We start from the raw sequence: 15,930 nt of genomic DNA, 5'->3' as shown, positions 1-15,930 counted from the left end.
TCAATGAAACATAATCCCCAGTCTTGGAGCAGCTTTTTCATCTGGACCTGCACATTCAGACTTTAATACAGCAATTGATCAATGGGAACTTTATAAAAAAATAATAAAAATTTGAAAGGAGTTATATCCAACCTCCACATTGGTGCACAGATATAAGGAGTCTCAGCAAGTTAGGTTGGTAAAGAACAAACTGAAGCTGCCAATTAAAAAATCCTTTCCCAAGCCATGTAGTGTTCAGTTTTAGATTCTGCAACCTGGACCTAAATTTAATAAGAATGTGTTCCTAATTACCTGCAAAATAACACTTGTTCCTGCAAATTGCTTAATAATTAATAAATTCTGACATTGAACGAAATGCACTTAAAACATAGTTTTATGCTCTTAAAAACAGCATGGCTCATATCATAGCAAACAGTAACAAGCTAAGAAGCATAGCAAAATAAATGACTTCTCTCTCATTTCCTCTTTCAGTTTTTATTACCTTTTCATGTACAATAGTTGTATTGTTCTTGGAGCAGTGAGGTTATAAAAGTTTCCATCAGTCCAGTAACATGAAAATGTCTCCATTTCAGGTGATCTGCAAATGCTGATTTGTGGCCACTGCAAAAGGTCTGTCAGGAAAAATGGCAGGGGACAGAAGGATACACATTAAACAAATCCATACGCCAGACTAACATACTGTTAAAATGAAACTCAGCATTTTTAATGAATAATTAACTTCTCTTCCAATCCATTATGTACAATCAGGCAAGATTTAAATTCTTCTTATGTGCATAGATGTAGAGGACTACACCTGTAGAAAGCCAAATTTAAGATGGGTCAAACTTTCATTTCTACAGAGTAGAAGCGTTAGTATCACAGCCTGACACACAGCATGAGGACTTCCCAGCCCTACAGCTGTAGCTGAATAGAACAGAAAAGACTATTTCAGATGGAAGGGACCTATAACAATCATCTAGTCCAGCTTCCTGATCACTTCAGAGCTGACCAAAATTTAAAGCCTGTTACTAAGGGCACTGTCCAAACACCTCTTAAACACTGGCAGACTTGGGGCATCAACCACCTTTCTAGGAAGCCTGTTCCAGAGTATGACCACCAAAAGAAAAAATTCCTAATGCCCAGTCCAAATCTGCCCTGGTGTAGCTTTGAACCATTCTCACGTGCCCTGTCACCAGTCCTCTCACCAGCTTTGTTTCCCTCCTCAGACCTGCACACAGTGAGGCCACACCAAGGCTGAGCACAGCGGGACCATCACCCTGTTTTTGGTTAGTTCAGTACAGATAGACTTGATATGCCCTGCATGTGCTTTAAAGAAACTGTGGTACTGCAGAGCTTGTATCAGACTAACCACAGCTTAGTATGTACCCAGCTGAGGAGTTTCACAATTATGTCTACTCATGACAGTGGCTACCTTGAGCTGAGCTCAGGTTTCTGGATATAATTTCGTGTGGATATAACCTTGCTCTCAGAGAGATAAGGGCAGCTCTAAGCATGCTGCCACGTGTTGTTTCCATACCCATAATTTCTGTTCTTTGTCAGAACTGAAATGATATAAGGCCATAAAATGACTGCTACAATAAGTCAGCCTCATCAACCCTTGTGAGAAAAAAAAAATAGATAGAAGTTGCAGGTATGACTCACTCTTTCAAAGTAAGGACTTGACTTTTTCCTGATTTTTAAGAGTGTCATGGTTTAAACCCAGCTGGAGATGAAAATACCATGGAGGTGCTTGTCCACTTGCACACCAGCCAGATAGGGGAGAGAACTGGAAGGTTAAAAGCTAGAAAACTTGTGGGTTGACATAAAGACAGTTTAATAGGGAAAGCAAAAGCCACACACAAGCAAAGAAAGAATTAATTCACTGCTTCCCATGGGCAGGCAGGTGTTCAGCCATCTTCAGGAGAGCAGGGCCTCATCACATGTATGGTTACTTGGGACGATAAACACCATCACTTCAAACATCCCCTGCTTCTTCCCTCTTCCCCTGTCCTGGGTATGTCTCCTCCCAGCCTCTCATGCACCTCCAGTCTCCTCGCCAGGGTGGCACTACAAAAAGCAGAAAAGGCCTTGGCTCTGGGTGAGCCCCGCTCAGCAATAACAAAAGCCTCTCTATATTATCAACCCTGTGTTCAGTACAAAACCAAAACACAACCCCATACTAGCCATTGAAAGGAAAGTTAATTCTACCCTAGCCAAAACCAGCACAAAGCATCTAATGCCTATGTTCCCTATTTGGCTTGGAGAGCTTTCAAAGGAAGACCAAAGGCACATGCACCTCTCTTCACTGACTATCCGGGAAATAGGAGAATATATTTAAGAAAATTTCTTCCAAAGGCACTTCAGTTGTAGATGTTAGTCAGGTGTTTATGGGTGGTGAAATGAACCATGGCCAGGGAACAACATGGATCCTGGATGCAAAATTCTTTGCAAATGTTTTGGCAGTATCACAACTGTGAATATTAGAATTCCAGACTAGATATAAGAGAGAAATGTTTTATGATGAGGGTGGGGGTGGTTAAACACTGGAACAGGTTGCCAGAGAGCTCTTTAAAGTGCTCTTTAAAGCAAGGTGGTGGATACCTCACCCTTGGAAACATCAAAGGCCAGGCTGCACTGCACCCTGAGCAACCTGGTCTAGTTGAAGATGTCCTGGCTGGTTCCAGGGGGGTTGGACTAGCGGACCTTTACAGGTCCCTTCCAACCCAAACCATTCTGTGATTCTATGATAATACTGGATACAAAATATTTATCCTCACAGTCAGAAAAAGTATTAAGCTACAGTTATCCACAAGCACTATGTGCTTACTCCTACACAAGGAGGATTTTGTGGCCTTCCTGAATGTTGACTTCTTTATTCCTGGCTCAGACAGACACAGCCGCTCCATGCCTTGACAATTTATATTTCTTGGGCTTAATGGTTCAAATTGTGTGCTTTATATTATACACTGATAAGCATCTACATCAGGCAATAACTAATACATGAATATTATGAATTTCTGTTTTGCTTATCCCATAAAATTGTCTGATTTTATATTATGGACACTGAACAAGGCCTGAACGTATGTATGTAAGTAGATTTCACAAGCTGACTGGCTTACACCTCTCTGGCCTTCACCTCCCCCTACCACCTGACTCTCTAGGTATTTAGAATTCATCTTGTCAACTTAAAATAACTGAAGTTTCATTGGAAGGATTTAAGCAAAGTTGGGTTTTTTTCTTCTTCTTAGCCAGCATGTTCTATTTAACTGAACTTCAAATAAATTTCTTTTTAAAACTGAAACAAATTTTGAAATTAAGTGTTGCAGCAAATGGAAAAAACTGCACTGTTCTTTTTCGGAAAATATTAAACCAAACATTTTTACTGTTGTGCTTGATTTTTTTGGTATGGCCTTCAGTATTTGACAGCTTCGGCAAAATTCCAAAATGCTTTTAAGTGGCTTTGATTTGAGCTTTTACACAGTTTTATATCATTCATCAAACAATTTTCATGTGGTAGTAGTCTTTGTTAAAAACAGTATGTGATCATAAAATTCCAAACTGTCTTAACATACATGAAAATAAAACAGAATAAAAGATTCAAGAAGCGTGTTATATTTATAGCTTTTTAAAAGTGTGAGTGTTCCAGCTTTCAATCTTGAACTTCCTTATTTAACTGAAAATCAAAAATTATTTAAAAACCAGCCAACCAAAAATAAATTAAATTTTCTGCCTTTACTTCAAAGACATGAGAAAAATTGCATCAATTGCATAATACCTATAATTGAGCACACGAATCTCTCCTTTCTTCTATAAACAGATAATGTGTAAGGCAGTACATGTTGTGGTTTTTCCTGTTTCTATCCTCAGTTATGCAAATATAGTTATTTTTACTGAAACAGATTAAGAATTTGAGAAAATTATATACTAGAAAACCCTCCTAAATTAGAATATTTCTGTTGATGTATTTATAGCTGTATTTATAGGTAGGACATACAATATTTAAAGCCCGTGCAGACCATATTCTCATCTCCAGAGGTAAATAAAGTCACACTGTCACTTCTTAACATGATGAATTGAACTTAAATTTTGAGAGGTCCAGTAAAGTCTTAGATATAGGCTCTATGACGTCTTAATAATTAATTCTGTTGAATTATGTTGAATTCACCAGCTTTATACACCCTTTTGGGCATACAAACTCTTCTACGAAAATGGATCATAGCACAGCCAGAAGTGGAATCAGTTACAATGGAGAGGAGCAATGCACATAGAACACAGATTAAGACTTGGTCTCTAACACTCTAATGTCAGAAGAACGTATCCCCAAGTCTCAATTTCTTTTCCACTTCATCATGACAGGACAATTAAGTCTTTGTGTCACAGATGTTCCTACAACAGACAAAGAACTTTCGAGCAGGGAATATTTTTGTTTGGGGTTCAGTACTCTTGATATACTGGTGTATATATAAATACATAATAAATATGTATAATACATACATATATATATATATATTATGACCACCTGTAAGAAAAATTATCTTATGATTGTTTCCAGTTTTTGTGTCAAGTTTCCAGCCTTCAAAACCGCAGGCTTTTGTGACTGACTGAAGAAAATTTTATCATATTGACTTGTATAAGGCTTGGCACTCATGGAGTAGATCTCATGAATTGCTTGTTTCTCACACAAGTCAATTATCAGCACCGTACTGTACCCCATGTGAGCTCCATCTGAACAAACTGTACCAGAATGTGATAACTGAACACAGCAGCTCAGCTGAATGCATTTAGGCATAAGGGCAGCAGGGTACTGAAAGTAAAGGCCATCAAACCGAGATTTTAAATAGACTAGAAGAGCAAAACAAGCATGGATACACACTTGCTCTTTTCCTACCCCATCCAGTACATTCCAGTCAAATTGTCATTAATAAAACCACTCGCTTCGTTCAGGATAATGGCTTAGCCAAATATGCAGATCCAACAGCAGAAAACATGAAAAAAATTGTCAGAAGGCTAAGTCCCTCTCATAAAATTTGCTTTAAGTGTGGAAGAATAAAGGACTGAAGGTTATAATTGGGGTGTAACAAACCAGTTTAGAATCATCTTAGGGAAAGTCCTACTGCCACCAGACTCCTAGTACTCCTGTGGGGACAACAGTGGAGGAGTACACAATTTGTACAGAAATGTCACTTACTAATAAGGGACTTTGGCAGTGAAAGAGTAATGAGGATATTACTGATCCATAAAAATCAAGCTAACTAAACATAAAATGAAAAATTAGGAGGTATTTTTGCTGAACAAAAGGCGTTTCTGGTTGTGGTAATTTTAGAAGGTTTATGTAGAATTGTCAGTTATCAGAACTTACTACACCTATCAAACCTAAAGCAAACTTGAAGAAGTATAACATGTTCCAAGATGGAGATCAATGACAGATGAAACTTCATGCAAGAGCATATATCTTCCTCTCAAAGCATACACATCGCATTATTGCTAGAGTGCAACAGAGAAGATAGAAATAGCAACATAAAGCAGGAAATTAATTACATTTTAAATTGAAAACAGCTATGCAGATCTGGAGCGTTATTTCTGTAGCTCAAATCCGTACATTGAAAGTGAATGCTCTATCAATTCAGGTGCTGCTCCTGAATCCACCAAGCTCATCAAAGGTTGGGCAATTTAATAAGAGCAGGTTGATTTCTCTGCTATCTGGAAATTCTGATTCATTTAAATCGGGCAGCAAAATGAACCACACTCGGTGTCAGTGAATGACATTTTAAATAGCCACAGCTTTGTACTAATAAATTGTGTACATTATATACACAGAGAGAGGGATGCAGTACAGGGAGACAACAACCATCATGAAGCCACTTCATCAAGTTGCTTGCTAGTCTGACTCAGCAATAAGTACAGCCTGGCCAGGAAGGACCAACAGTAAAGTTCTGGAACAACTTTTTGGGGAAAAGAATAAAATTTCTTTCATATCAGTAATAAATAAGATTCTTTTGCATAAAATACTCCACAGAAACAAAACAAAGCTTAACAACACTAATATGCTATATCACAGTGAAAACTGAAGGGAAATGATGCATAACAGAATATTTTGCCCATGGAGTAAGTCTAAATATTGCAACAGTTCTTAATAAATGCAGATGTTTTGCTGAGGAGAGTGAAACAGGGGTAAGTTTTTACCTCTGCATTGAAGACTAGTTTAGTGACTTCTACCTCAACATATATTATGTAGGCACCTCTGCAAAACAGATAACTAATACTCAGGTTGTTCTTTCAGAAAAAAAACTTCTTCCTTCTTTTGTCAAGTGAGACCGATATAGTTAAAAGCATAAAAGCCTGCACAAGCAGAACTTGTTCCACAGCACTGAAGTCCAGTGGCTGTGCTGGTTTCCCACACGCTCTGTGCTACTAAGCGTCCACAGAACAGAAATCAACATGACTCACTGACATGGTCCATAAGTACAGTACACAAAAACTGAATAAATAAAGCTCAGGACCGAGGGAAAAACAATCACGCAGCACTACTCAGTACTACTGCCAATGAGACAGTACAGGGATGAGTGAGGATGTGGCCATGCGCCATGTTCCATGGTATTTGGCATTGGCTTTCCAAATCATGCCCTCCCATATGCAGCGGTGGAATCAAGTGATTTCTGTTACAGGTAAGCCATATCTACTGGTCTGCCTTCATATATAACAAATAAAGAGAAGCAGAACCAAAGGGCATAGTATTTGTAAATGACAGGCAGTTAATGTAACAAACACATTTCCAATTCTCTCTTAAATGCTTATATAGTTGTAGCTCAAACTGAAATTACATTTTTAGAAAAGTATAAAAGCATAAAAATAATAATGTAAAATGCTTTTATTTGTTACAGCCATTGCTGTAGATGTTCAGTATTGACTAGCATTATGTGGTAGGGCATATGAGGAAATATGGAAGTGGAAATGGAAATGAGTTGCCGTGGGCAAACAGGCTGTGCAAAAAGCAAGCACCACTAAAGGTCTTGCATGCCCTTCTCGGTGCAAACAAATTCTACAGTACTGACAAGAATTTCCAACATCCTTCTTTCTTCTGCTCATGTGCTAGCAATTTCCAGTCTGAAGCCCAGTTCAAAGTTAACAGCTGTCTAAAAACAACGCTGTTGCTCCCCATCATGCAGCGTTTTAAAACCATCATGCAGTGGCGAGGGACTGTCCTTGCTGAGACGTGGTCCCTCCAAAACTAATGGAGATGGGTGCTAGAAGCAGAACCAAAGACAAGCTTTCCAGAAAGACAAGCTAAAGTTTAATCCAGCATTCCCAAATTAGGCTCCAACACCTCCCCAGACTCTAAGAGGAAAATATTCAGAGGACCTCGGAAGTAAAACTGCCAGGTGTGAACCCAGGTTAAGAACTGTAGCTTGAGAAAACCTAATGGAAAGTCATGCTAGGGCACATCTTGATCGTCCTGCCTAAATGTTACAACTCACCTCCCTCGTTTTAACATTAGCTCCCTTCCAATAAACAAGAAGTTGTGCGGAGGGAGCACTTGGACATCACTGCAGTGAGCACTGGCACAGGGTAAGGGTAGCCAGGTCTTGGTCTGACAAGGGGACAAGGGGGGACGAAGCTTTAAACCCCAAAACCCAGTAGAAGTGGCTGGGGCTGTGGAGCTCACAGTGGTCAGGGCACTGTGGGGCACACCTCGCCACATCAGGTGGCAGAAAACATCTGTGCAGCAGTGTTAGGAAAGTAAACAACACAAGTGCCAGTCTGAGAACACCAAAGAGAGTGTCTTAACAAAGGAAAAGGTACAGCACAGCTACTACCTGTGGTGGGAATGGACAAAAGGAGCAAAGCCAGGGAGCACAAGATAAAGAAGGACAAAGGTACAGGTAGAAAAAAGGATGAGATATGTTCGGAAAGAAAAGCAAAAGAGGACATAAGTGGGTATGAGAGGAAGGCAGAGACGGATAAAAAAAGACTTGAGGTAAAGGCAAAAGAAACATAATATTGACAAACCACAAATGAAACGTGGGAGCTGATACAGTCACTGTTACTCGGCTTAACTAGTAAAGACAACAACTTCTTGGTCTGGCACATACATATCCTGATAGTATTCAGGAGAAATTGCATGTATCTGGGATCACCCAAAAGAGATACTAAGGTAAATGATTGAAGGAGAAAGCAGGTGGCTGTAAGGACAGTGTGAAACCAAACAAGCAAGCACTGGCGCAGCAAACCTCTGTTTAAGGACGCCTGCAGAATAATGACAACATAACAAAGACTGAGGTCACAAATCTAAAAAGTGTCAGTCATTAGGTCTGATGTAATCAGTGCTCCATAAAAGCAGGGCCATGAGTTTGCCAGGTTTCACTCATAGACAGATGCAGCTGTGTATTGTCAGTTACCAATGACACTATGTCCCAGACTCTGTATTACATCATCAAAACAGTGCTGATTATGCAGAAATGTGTCCTAATGTTTCTTGTTATTTATTCCCTGTCCACACCCTTGTTACATTTGGACAAAGTCACTGACCCTCAATCTGGCCTTGTTCTTGACATTCAGTCCTTTTAGTTCACACTGCTTTTGGAAGACCAGAGTCAATATGTAAATTCTTATACTTTCCATTGTTGAACTTTCAAGTAACTTCTGGCTTCTACAGATGTTAACCATTCTTCAAAATAATCACTGCTTGATGTATGTGCAAGAACACTTTCATACCTGACATAAAAATACTACTTCACACCCTACAGAGATTTTCATCAATCTCCACTTGAAATTCGAAGTAGTAGAATTTGGTGAGTTTTTTATTCCCGTGAAGTCAGTGAAGTAAAAATGCCAGTTCAACCCACAGAACTATCTGAATTTCTTTGAAGGAAACTCCCAAAAGGCAGCAGCAAGTTGTTTTTCAGTCCAGAGGGAAGCTATCTTTAACAGTCACCATATAGCAATATAAAAACTAAGGAGACAAAAAAGATCCAGAGACTGTTACCAGGAGCATCATTTGTTACATTCCCCTGGAGTGAAACTCCACAGGACATTACTGACCTGTCATTTCGAGAGTCTTCTGAGAGGTCCTGCTACAAGATCCATCTGACACAACAAGGCCGTGTCCATTGAACAGAAACTGAGTCCTCAAAGCAATCCAAGGAGTTACTTACCATATTCAGTGACAATTATGACTGAAACTTTTGTGTGGCTCTGAATGCCTGAAGACTGAAAATCCTAGTGATTCTTCACTATTCTTCATGATGAGAACTCCCCAATTTCATCTTTAGACTACAGAGAGACTGTGAAGTATACAGGTGCTTATACGGTATTTTCACCTTTTGCACATCTAGACCATAATATCCCAAAGAAGTCTGAATTGAGTGTTTTAGAACATTCTATCATGCAGTGTTTCTTCTGTGCTTTTTAAAGTGTCTGGTTTGTTACTCTAGCTAGGATGTTTACTCACTCTGAAATTCAGAGCATTATTATTGCAATGAATCTTCAACTGTGTGCTATCAACTTCAAAGAAGATCCAGTGAAATTTAAAAATCAAAACAAAGAGGAATATAAGTATTGTTTTTCTGCTTCTTTTATCCTCGCACTTAGCAATAACCCGAGTCTTTGTGGTGCTTTTGTAAGAGCATCCTTTCTAGTGGGTTTCAAGAGGAAAATGACTATGACAACAGTTCTGTCTCCTGCTTAAGTAGAGTCCTTGTAGTCTGTTACAGGCTATAAATCCCAGGAGTGGAATTTTTCTTCCCCTGCTCCGCTGTGGGAAGAACGGAGTTTGAATAGGGAATGGAGTTGATCAGCTTTACAAAAGTCTAGCCAGCAAGGCCACATTCCTAGCTAATGGCCTAGCAGAGGCTGGAGTGAGGGGAAGGAAGGAGTTTGGGATTTTGGTAGCTGGCCCGGCTCAGGCTCACGGGGGGAGTTGCTGGCTGCCTTCACACAGGACAGGTGAGACTGCTGAGCTCTCTCTCTCTGGTACGGAGATGGGGGTCTGCGTGGGTGCATTTGGAGAAAAGGCCTAGAGGCCTGTCTTTCTGGCTTCTCACCCTGGTGAAGCCAATCACTGGTCTCAGCTGGCTTCGCACACTGCCTCGTGACTCCAGTCAGAGCCTACTGTGTTTTCATCAGAGAGCTCTGTGCCCACTGAGGGAGAGAGAGGAGGAGCTTTGAGACGCCGTCATCTGGGAACAACAGTGAGTTCCGTTGGGGGTGGACTGCTTTCCTTTCCCCCTTTTCCTCCATTGGGGGAAGGGTCCCCATCTTCTTTTCGGCTTCTCCTGCGATCTGAGACCACCCCCCCAGACCCACTTCCCCCGTGGTGACCGCCAGAGCCCAACAGCACCCTATGCAGGTCAACACAGAGAACTGCAGGCTCTGCACCTCCAGTGATCCAACAGTGCCCCCTGCCCACCGTGATTAGAACTGTGCTAAAGGACAGAGAAGTGTTCAGACTTTTTTTTTTCTTTTGTTTGAAGGGAACTTCTGGGTACAGGACTATTGTTTAGCTGTTTTTATGTTCTGTTACTGTTCTTGCCAATCATACATATATCTTTTAATAAAGGGTTGTTATTTCTTCTTTTCTTCCACACTTCCTCGATTAAAGCCCCCTTAATTTTTGAATTTACAATTGCTGAGAGAGAGGAGTTTGGTCTGTCTCATAACTCATCCTCGTTAACAAACATTCCAGTCTCTTCAAACTGAGACATAGTCCTACTAGGATTATCCTTTTAATAGTATTTTTAAAGCAACAATCTCCACTCTTAATGGTCAGAAATGAAGGTACTATTGTGATATATCATGTAAATATCATCCTGCTAATTTACAAACTAGTTTTATTTGAAAAAAACCCACCAACAAATCAGAGTACCAAACAGTTCTGACATCCATGACCTGACACATGTGCTTTGGATCCCAGCTGGACTCCTGCATGTGAAAGGAAATATATGTGACACACTTAAAGTATCTGAAGTTCTTCTCAAAATGGGAAAGTTGCTGAGCTGGATACATTTTTACTTTCTCTGAAATTCACGATGACGTAAATACCAAATGAGATAGAAAACATGTCAGTGATATCAGACTGATAGAATTAACAGTGGGAAAACACATCCCCATTCCATTCCCTGAAATATTGGCAATTCAGCACTGGAATGAACAAAACATCAGAGAACATACAAACGGGGGACACTCATGACTCAGAAGTGAGTTGAGCTAATGGAATAATAAACATTTTCCTTCAGCTTTTATTTCTGTCATCTGGCTATGAGCCTGAAAGATCTTTTGATCATCTCTACAGCACTCAGTGGCCCAAATTAAGCCTTCAGACTCATCTGTATTTTACTACTGCAGAGGAGATTTGGACAAAACAGTCATATTCAAAATCACAGTGGAGAGATTTATAGAGGAAATTTTTTTGACAGACTGCCAAAAGTGATTTACATCATATATCCTCTGCCGAACTTCTCTGATATCCATTCTGTCTTTGTGAGAACGCAGTCCTGTCAGTTCTCAGCTTCAGAGGTTAGTTAGGGAACGGTCACAGACAGAATAGGTGAAGTACTTCTCAGTACTTGAAGTATAAGCTCCTGAGACTCTTTTGAAGTTTGATTGTTATGAAAAAATGGGTCTTTCACATTTGTCTTGTTTCCCATCTTCCTCCAATGTTGTCTCATAAACTACAGTTTTAAAATAACCATAGAGTTGAGAACGAAGCTGTGATTTTTTTCATTTGAAAACACAGACATTTCCTGATAGGACACAACAAAGACCAAACATTCAAGTTAACGAAAGAGCAACCTAGGACTCTACAATTACTAATACATTAGTCTTTAGCATGCCTAAGACTTCATTTCTGACAAAAGCATGGACTTCTGGAATATCATGCCATGGAGGAGCTCATTCCCTGAGTGATATTCATGCAGAAGGAATACAGTTTATCTTGATGAACAAAAGATAAATAGGCAGAGCAGACCTAATGATTCTTTAAAACAATGAAAGAAACATAGGTCAGTCAGAAAATGCACTTACATATCTATAGTAACACACTTCCTTCTCCTCTAGGAGCTTTCCACTATGCAGTAAAAGTCAGCAGGTTCTGAACATTCAACAGAGAATACATGACAAGTTTTGTAACTGCCCTCATTCCAGTTATCATTAAACAATTACACATAACCTCCCCGGAATTGCTGCTTTAGGCAGGGGGAAAACAGGAGAAGCAGAGAGGTTTGCTATGTGAGCCCCAACTGAGCTTAGAAAGTCAAAAAGCAGAATGGTTGCCAAATCCAAAATGATCACTCAGAAAATCCTGGCACTAACAACCTGCTTTTTTGTGTCAGACTCACATTAAAGACACATTACCTGCCAGTCACTTAGAAAGCTCCATTTGCATTCAGTTTTCTAAATGTATTAGTCACTGATACATGTGCTATAGATTGACAATAGGCATTACTGTGAGATAAACCTTGCCTGCTTTGGAGACCCTGTAACTCTGGAAAGCCTGAAGGCAGGTACTGCAGAACTCGCCTCCCACAGCAACCATGCATCACCTCTCTTCTTGCCCAACTTTCCTTGCTCCCTTGAATTTTCTCTCAGTATACTCCTGCTATTCTGTAAGTGACAACAAATACACCATTAAAGCCAGCAGTTGTTCTGTTGCTTTTCCTCCAGTGCCTTAGTAAGAGAAAACTGATAATAGCCCACAGATCACTGGTGTGCATTTTAGCCAGATCTTCCTGACTACAGTCTCAGCAACTGTGATGATTCCATCTACACCCCTGCACAGTGTTTGCTACCCAGACAGGTCTCAAGAATAATGTTAAAATCACACCATTTCCTCATCAACAACTGCAAGCTGTAATTATACAAAATGACCAAAACTACGTTTTTGGCACATTGAGGCACATGGGGTTAAATGATTAATTTACTCTCTCTACAAGTGAGAAGGAAAACACAAGGGGTGCAAGAGGGTTAGACTTGTCTTTAAAACAAAGGATAGAAATAACTATGAGGATGATTCATGTGAGAACATCCATGAGTGATGATATTAAGTTTTACTTCAGGAAATTGTTCTGGTTTTGGAAAAACTCCTCTCTAGTTGGTGCTTGTTTTACTATTGCATGAATCAACATCAGCAGGTGAAATGGATTTACACAAGTGTGAGAGAAAGACAAAACCAAATCCAGCTAGTTTTGGATAGAAAGTTACTCTTTAATTTCCTACTACATTTAATAATCCTTACTACATTTTCCTACAACATTTAATGTTGGCAGCCTTGTTTCACCCACATAGTTTACCAATTTTGCTCAGAATATTTAAATTTCTAAAGTTTCTGATGACTAACATCTTCCACAGTATGTTTTTTGATTGCAATTCAAATTGGGTTCAGAAAGTCATCATAACTATTCCCATATTTTTACTGTACAGACAGCTGCTTTTGTTACTGCAAAAAGAGTGATCCTGTGAAATGTCACCCTTCTACTTAGGTACAATTCTTGATTATCCACCAAATCATACTGTCTCAGTTTATTTAAGCAAACACTACATCTTGACGGCCGTGCAGAGCCAGTGCAAGTTTGAAGGTGAGATGAATTATACATTATGGCATGTGTTTCAATAGAATTTGTCAGAGACGGCTGCAGAGTCTTTACTTTGAGACTTACAGTGCTGAACCCTTTATCCAACCTTTAAATATTCCTGTATTTTCAGTCACTTCAGATGTTATGCTGAGCTACAAGCAGCCCACAATAAGTAGGTGGAAAAAGGCAGAAGAAAAACGGAAAACAAGGCAGAAAGAAGACAAGAACCCAAAGTCATGAACTGTAAATCCTAACAAACTTATACTTCTTTTTTAAGAGAAGTAGCTTTTTTTTTAAATGCATGCTACAGAAAGTAACTACTAAACAGAAGCTAAAAATTAACCTAAATTTTGTGACTCTTTCTATTCCAAAGAACTGTTTGCTTTTGCCTGACCGGGTGTTGTAGCTGCCCATTCCCACTCAAAAGGTTGTTTGACTGCCCAGACAGGCAGGGAGTTGCCCTGTCCCCACACTTCAGACGAACAGTGACTGCCCTTGAACACACCACGACAGGTCTGGGCAGGGGTTATGCTATCTTGCACCACAAATAGCAGCAAAGCAGGGTGAGGGGAAGCTACCAAGCCAGCAGGGAGTGGTTGATGGGTGCCAAGTTCATCTCAAGGGTAGGAGTTTCAAAGCTGTTTCCAAGGCTGGATATTGAGACACAGCCTCATACAAATTTGACTGGGCAGGGGAGGGAGGCCAGCACTTCCCACTGCCTTATTTTGTGAAAAAAACCCCAAAACAAAACCAAACCAAAAAAAACCCAAAACAACAAAAAACCCCCACACCTGCCTGAGCGCTTGAAGAACCTCTGGAGAGACTAAAAGCCACAGCAGCAGACTGGCTAAATAATTACATACAAGAAGATAAGAAGGTAAGATATCAGCGAAGTATACCTGCATGTGAATGGAAAGCCCATGCAGAAATGTTATTATTCAACTGAAATAAGTGACACCAATTAGTCTGTATTACAGCCACGGGTGATATTTATTCTGGTTTTCCAAAAAGTCAGAAAGGAAAGCCTGCACAAATTGGCATTTGCGTTAAGAACCAGCCTTAGGTTCTTAGGCTCATGCACAAGCTCTCAGTAACAGACAAGAAACCTCTAATTTGAAACAAACACCAGTTCTTTCAGAATATTCAATCTTTACTACTCTGGGTAGCTACCCAATAATTTTTTTAATGAAAACATACAAAAGGAAAGAGCAAAACATTTCCTTGGAAAGTTGACATTCAAGAAACACAACAGAAAGGCAGAAGTTAGAGAAAAAGATCAGATCTCAAAAAGCTCAAGAGAGAGGAAAAGGACTAGAGAAAAGTAAACATACATTCTCTTGAGCATGTTGCAACATTTCAGAGCTACTTGCACTTACTGGCATGTCTAAAAAGTGAACTTATCAATAAAAGCCCATAACATTTCCTCTCCATTATTGATTTTGAAGCCAGAAGGATCCTGAACAGTCAGACATGTTTACACCAACCATTACAGTTGAACTTTGCAGACTGTGAAAAACATGATTTTGTTTCCTACAACAATGCAGTAGAAACTACCAAAAGAAAGACATTATTTCCATTAAAAAGCCCTTCCTTGGCAGATAATCATTTGCATTGAATGCTGGTCACAGCTGGACTAACTTCAGGAAAGTTGAGCTCAGCACTTCAATCTTGAATGCTTAGCTTATTTGCATCTTTACAGACTAATTCTTCTTCAGTTTGCAATCCAATTGGCTTTAGCCAGGCAAGTGTTACAGGTTTTGCTCCACAGCCTGCAAAGCTGAGTTGGAAGTCTATGATCAAGGACTCCCCTGTGACTTTCTGCACTCTCCTTTTGTAGCAGGGATAAAAGTAATGCTGGAACAGGGAACACAGTTACACTTTGGAAAAAATAATTATGCCTAGAGAGACCATCTTGATTGCTTCCACTTACTCTGAAACACTCAGCACTGCATCACATATAAAGATAAGTCTCCAGAGGGAATATGCAAACTGCAGAGGGGACATTTAAGGCTCAAGTCAGCATCAAAATCTTCAAAGTTCTGAATTTATGGCAAACTTCAGTGCTTCTGTCACCTTATGTCAGTGATCAAGACAATACTATACTGAATGACATGAGCCATCACATTCTGATGGTGGCCTCAGAAATAAAATGCAATTTCTGCTATATCTGCACAGGATACGATATTAGGATGTATGATTAGCTCCTGCAGGTAGGTCTAGCACAGACAGAGTCAGGTCTAAGATAATAAGAATACACATAATAATAATAACAACAATTTAAATTTCAAAATAGGAAAACATGGTAAGAAACATGAAGACCATTCTTTCTCCAGATGCTCTCAGAGCTGTTTCTTTTGAAAAGGTAAGAAAAAACATGGATCGCATC

General features: G+C 39.7%; 1 protein-coding gene across 7 annotated transcripts in view; it reads right to left on the bottom strand.

Annotated features, from left to right (window-relative positions):
• Positions 1 to 15,930, bottom strand: part of GHR (growth hormone receptor) — a 164,953-nt gene that overhangs the window by 15,627 nt on the left and 133,396 nt on the right. For 6 of the 7 annotated variants that reach the window (XM_032676934.1, XM_032676933.1, XM_032676938.1 and 3 more), the window contains one exon: positions 482 to 611. In XM_032676934.1, coding sequence (XP_032532825.1) covers positions 482 to 611 — 130 coding nt within the window. Of the gene's footprint in view, positions 1 to 481; positions 612 to 9,018; positions 9,041 to 15,930 lie in introns of those variants that run through there. The other variant, XM_032676937.1, reaches the window with a different exon arrangement.

This window comes from Chiroxiphia lanceolata, chromosome Z (assembly GCF_009829145.1).
Source record: "Chiroxiphia lanceolata isolate bChiLan1 chromosome Z, bChiLan1.pri, whole genome shotgun sequence".
Lineage (NCBI taxonomy): Eukaryota > Metazoa > Chordata > Aves > Passeriformes > Pipridae > Chiroxiphia > Chiroxiphia lanceolata.
The sequence above is the reverse complement of the archived record's forward strand: the minus strand, read 5'-3'. Positions and strand labels throughout refer to the sequence as shown.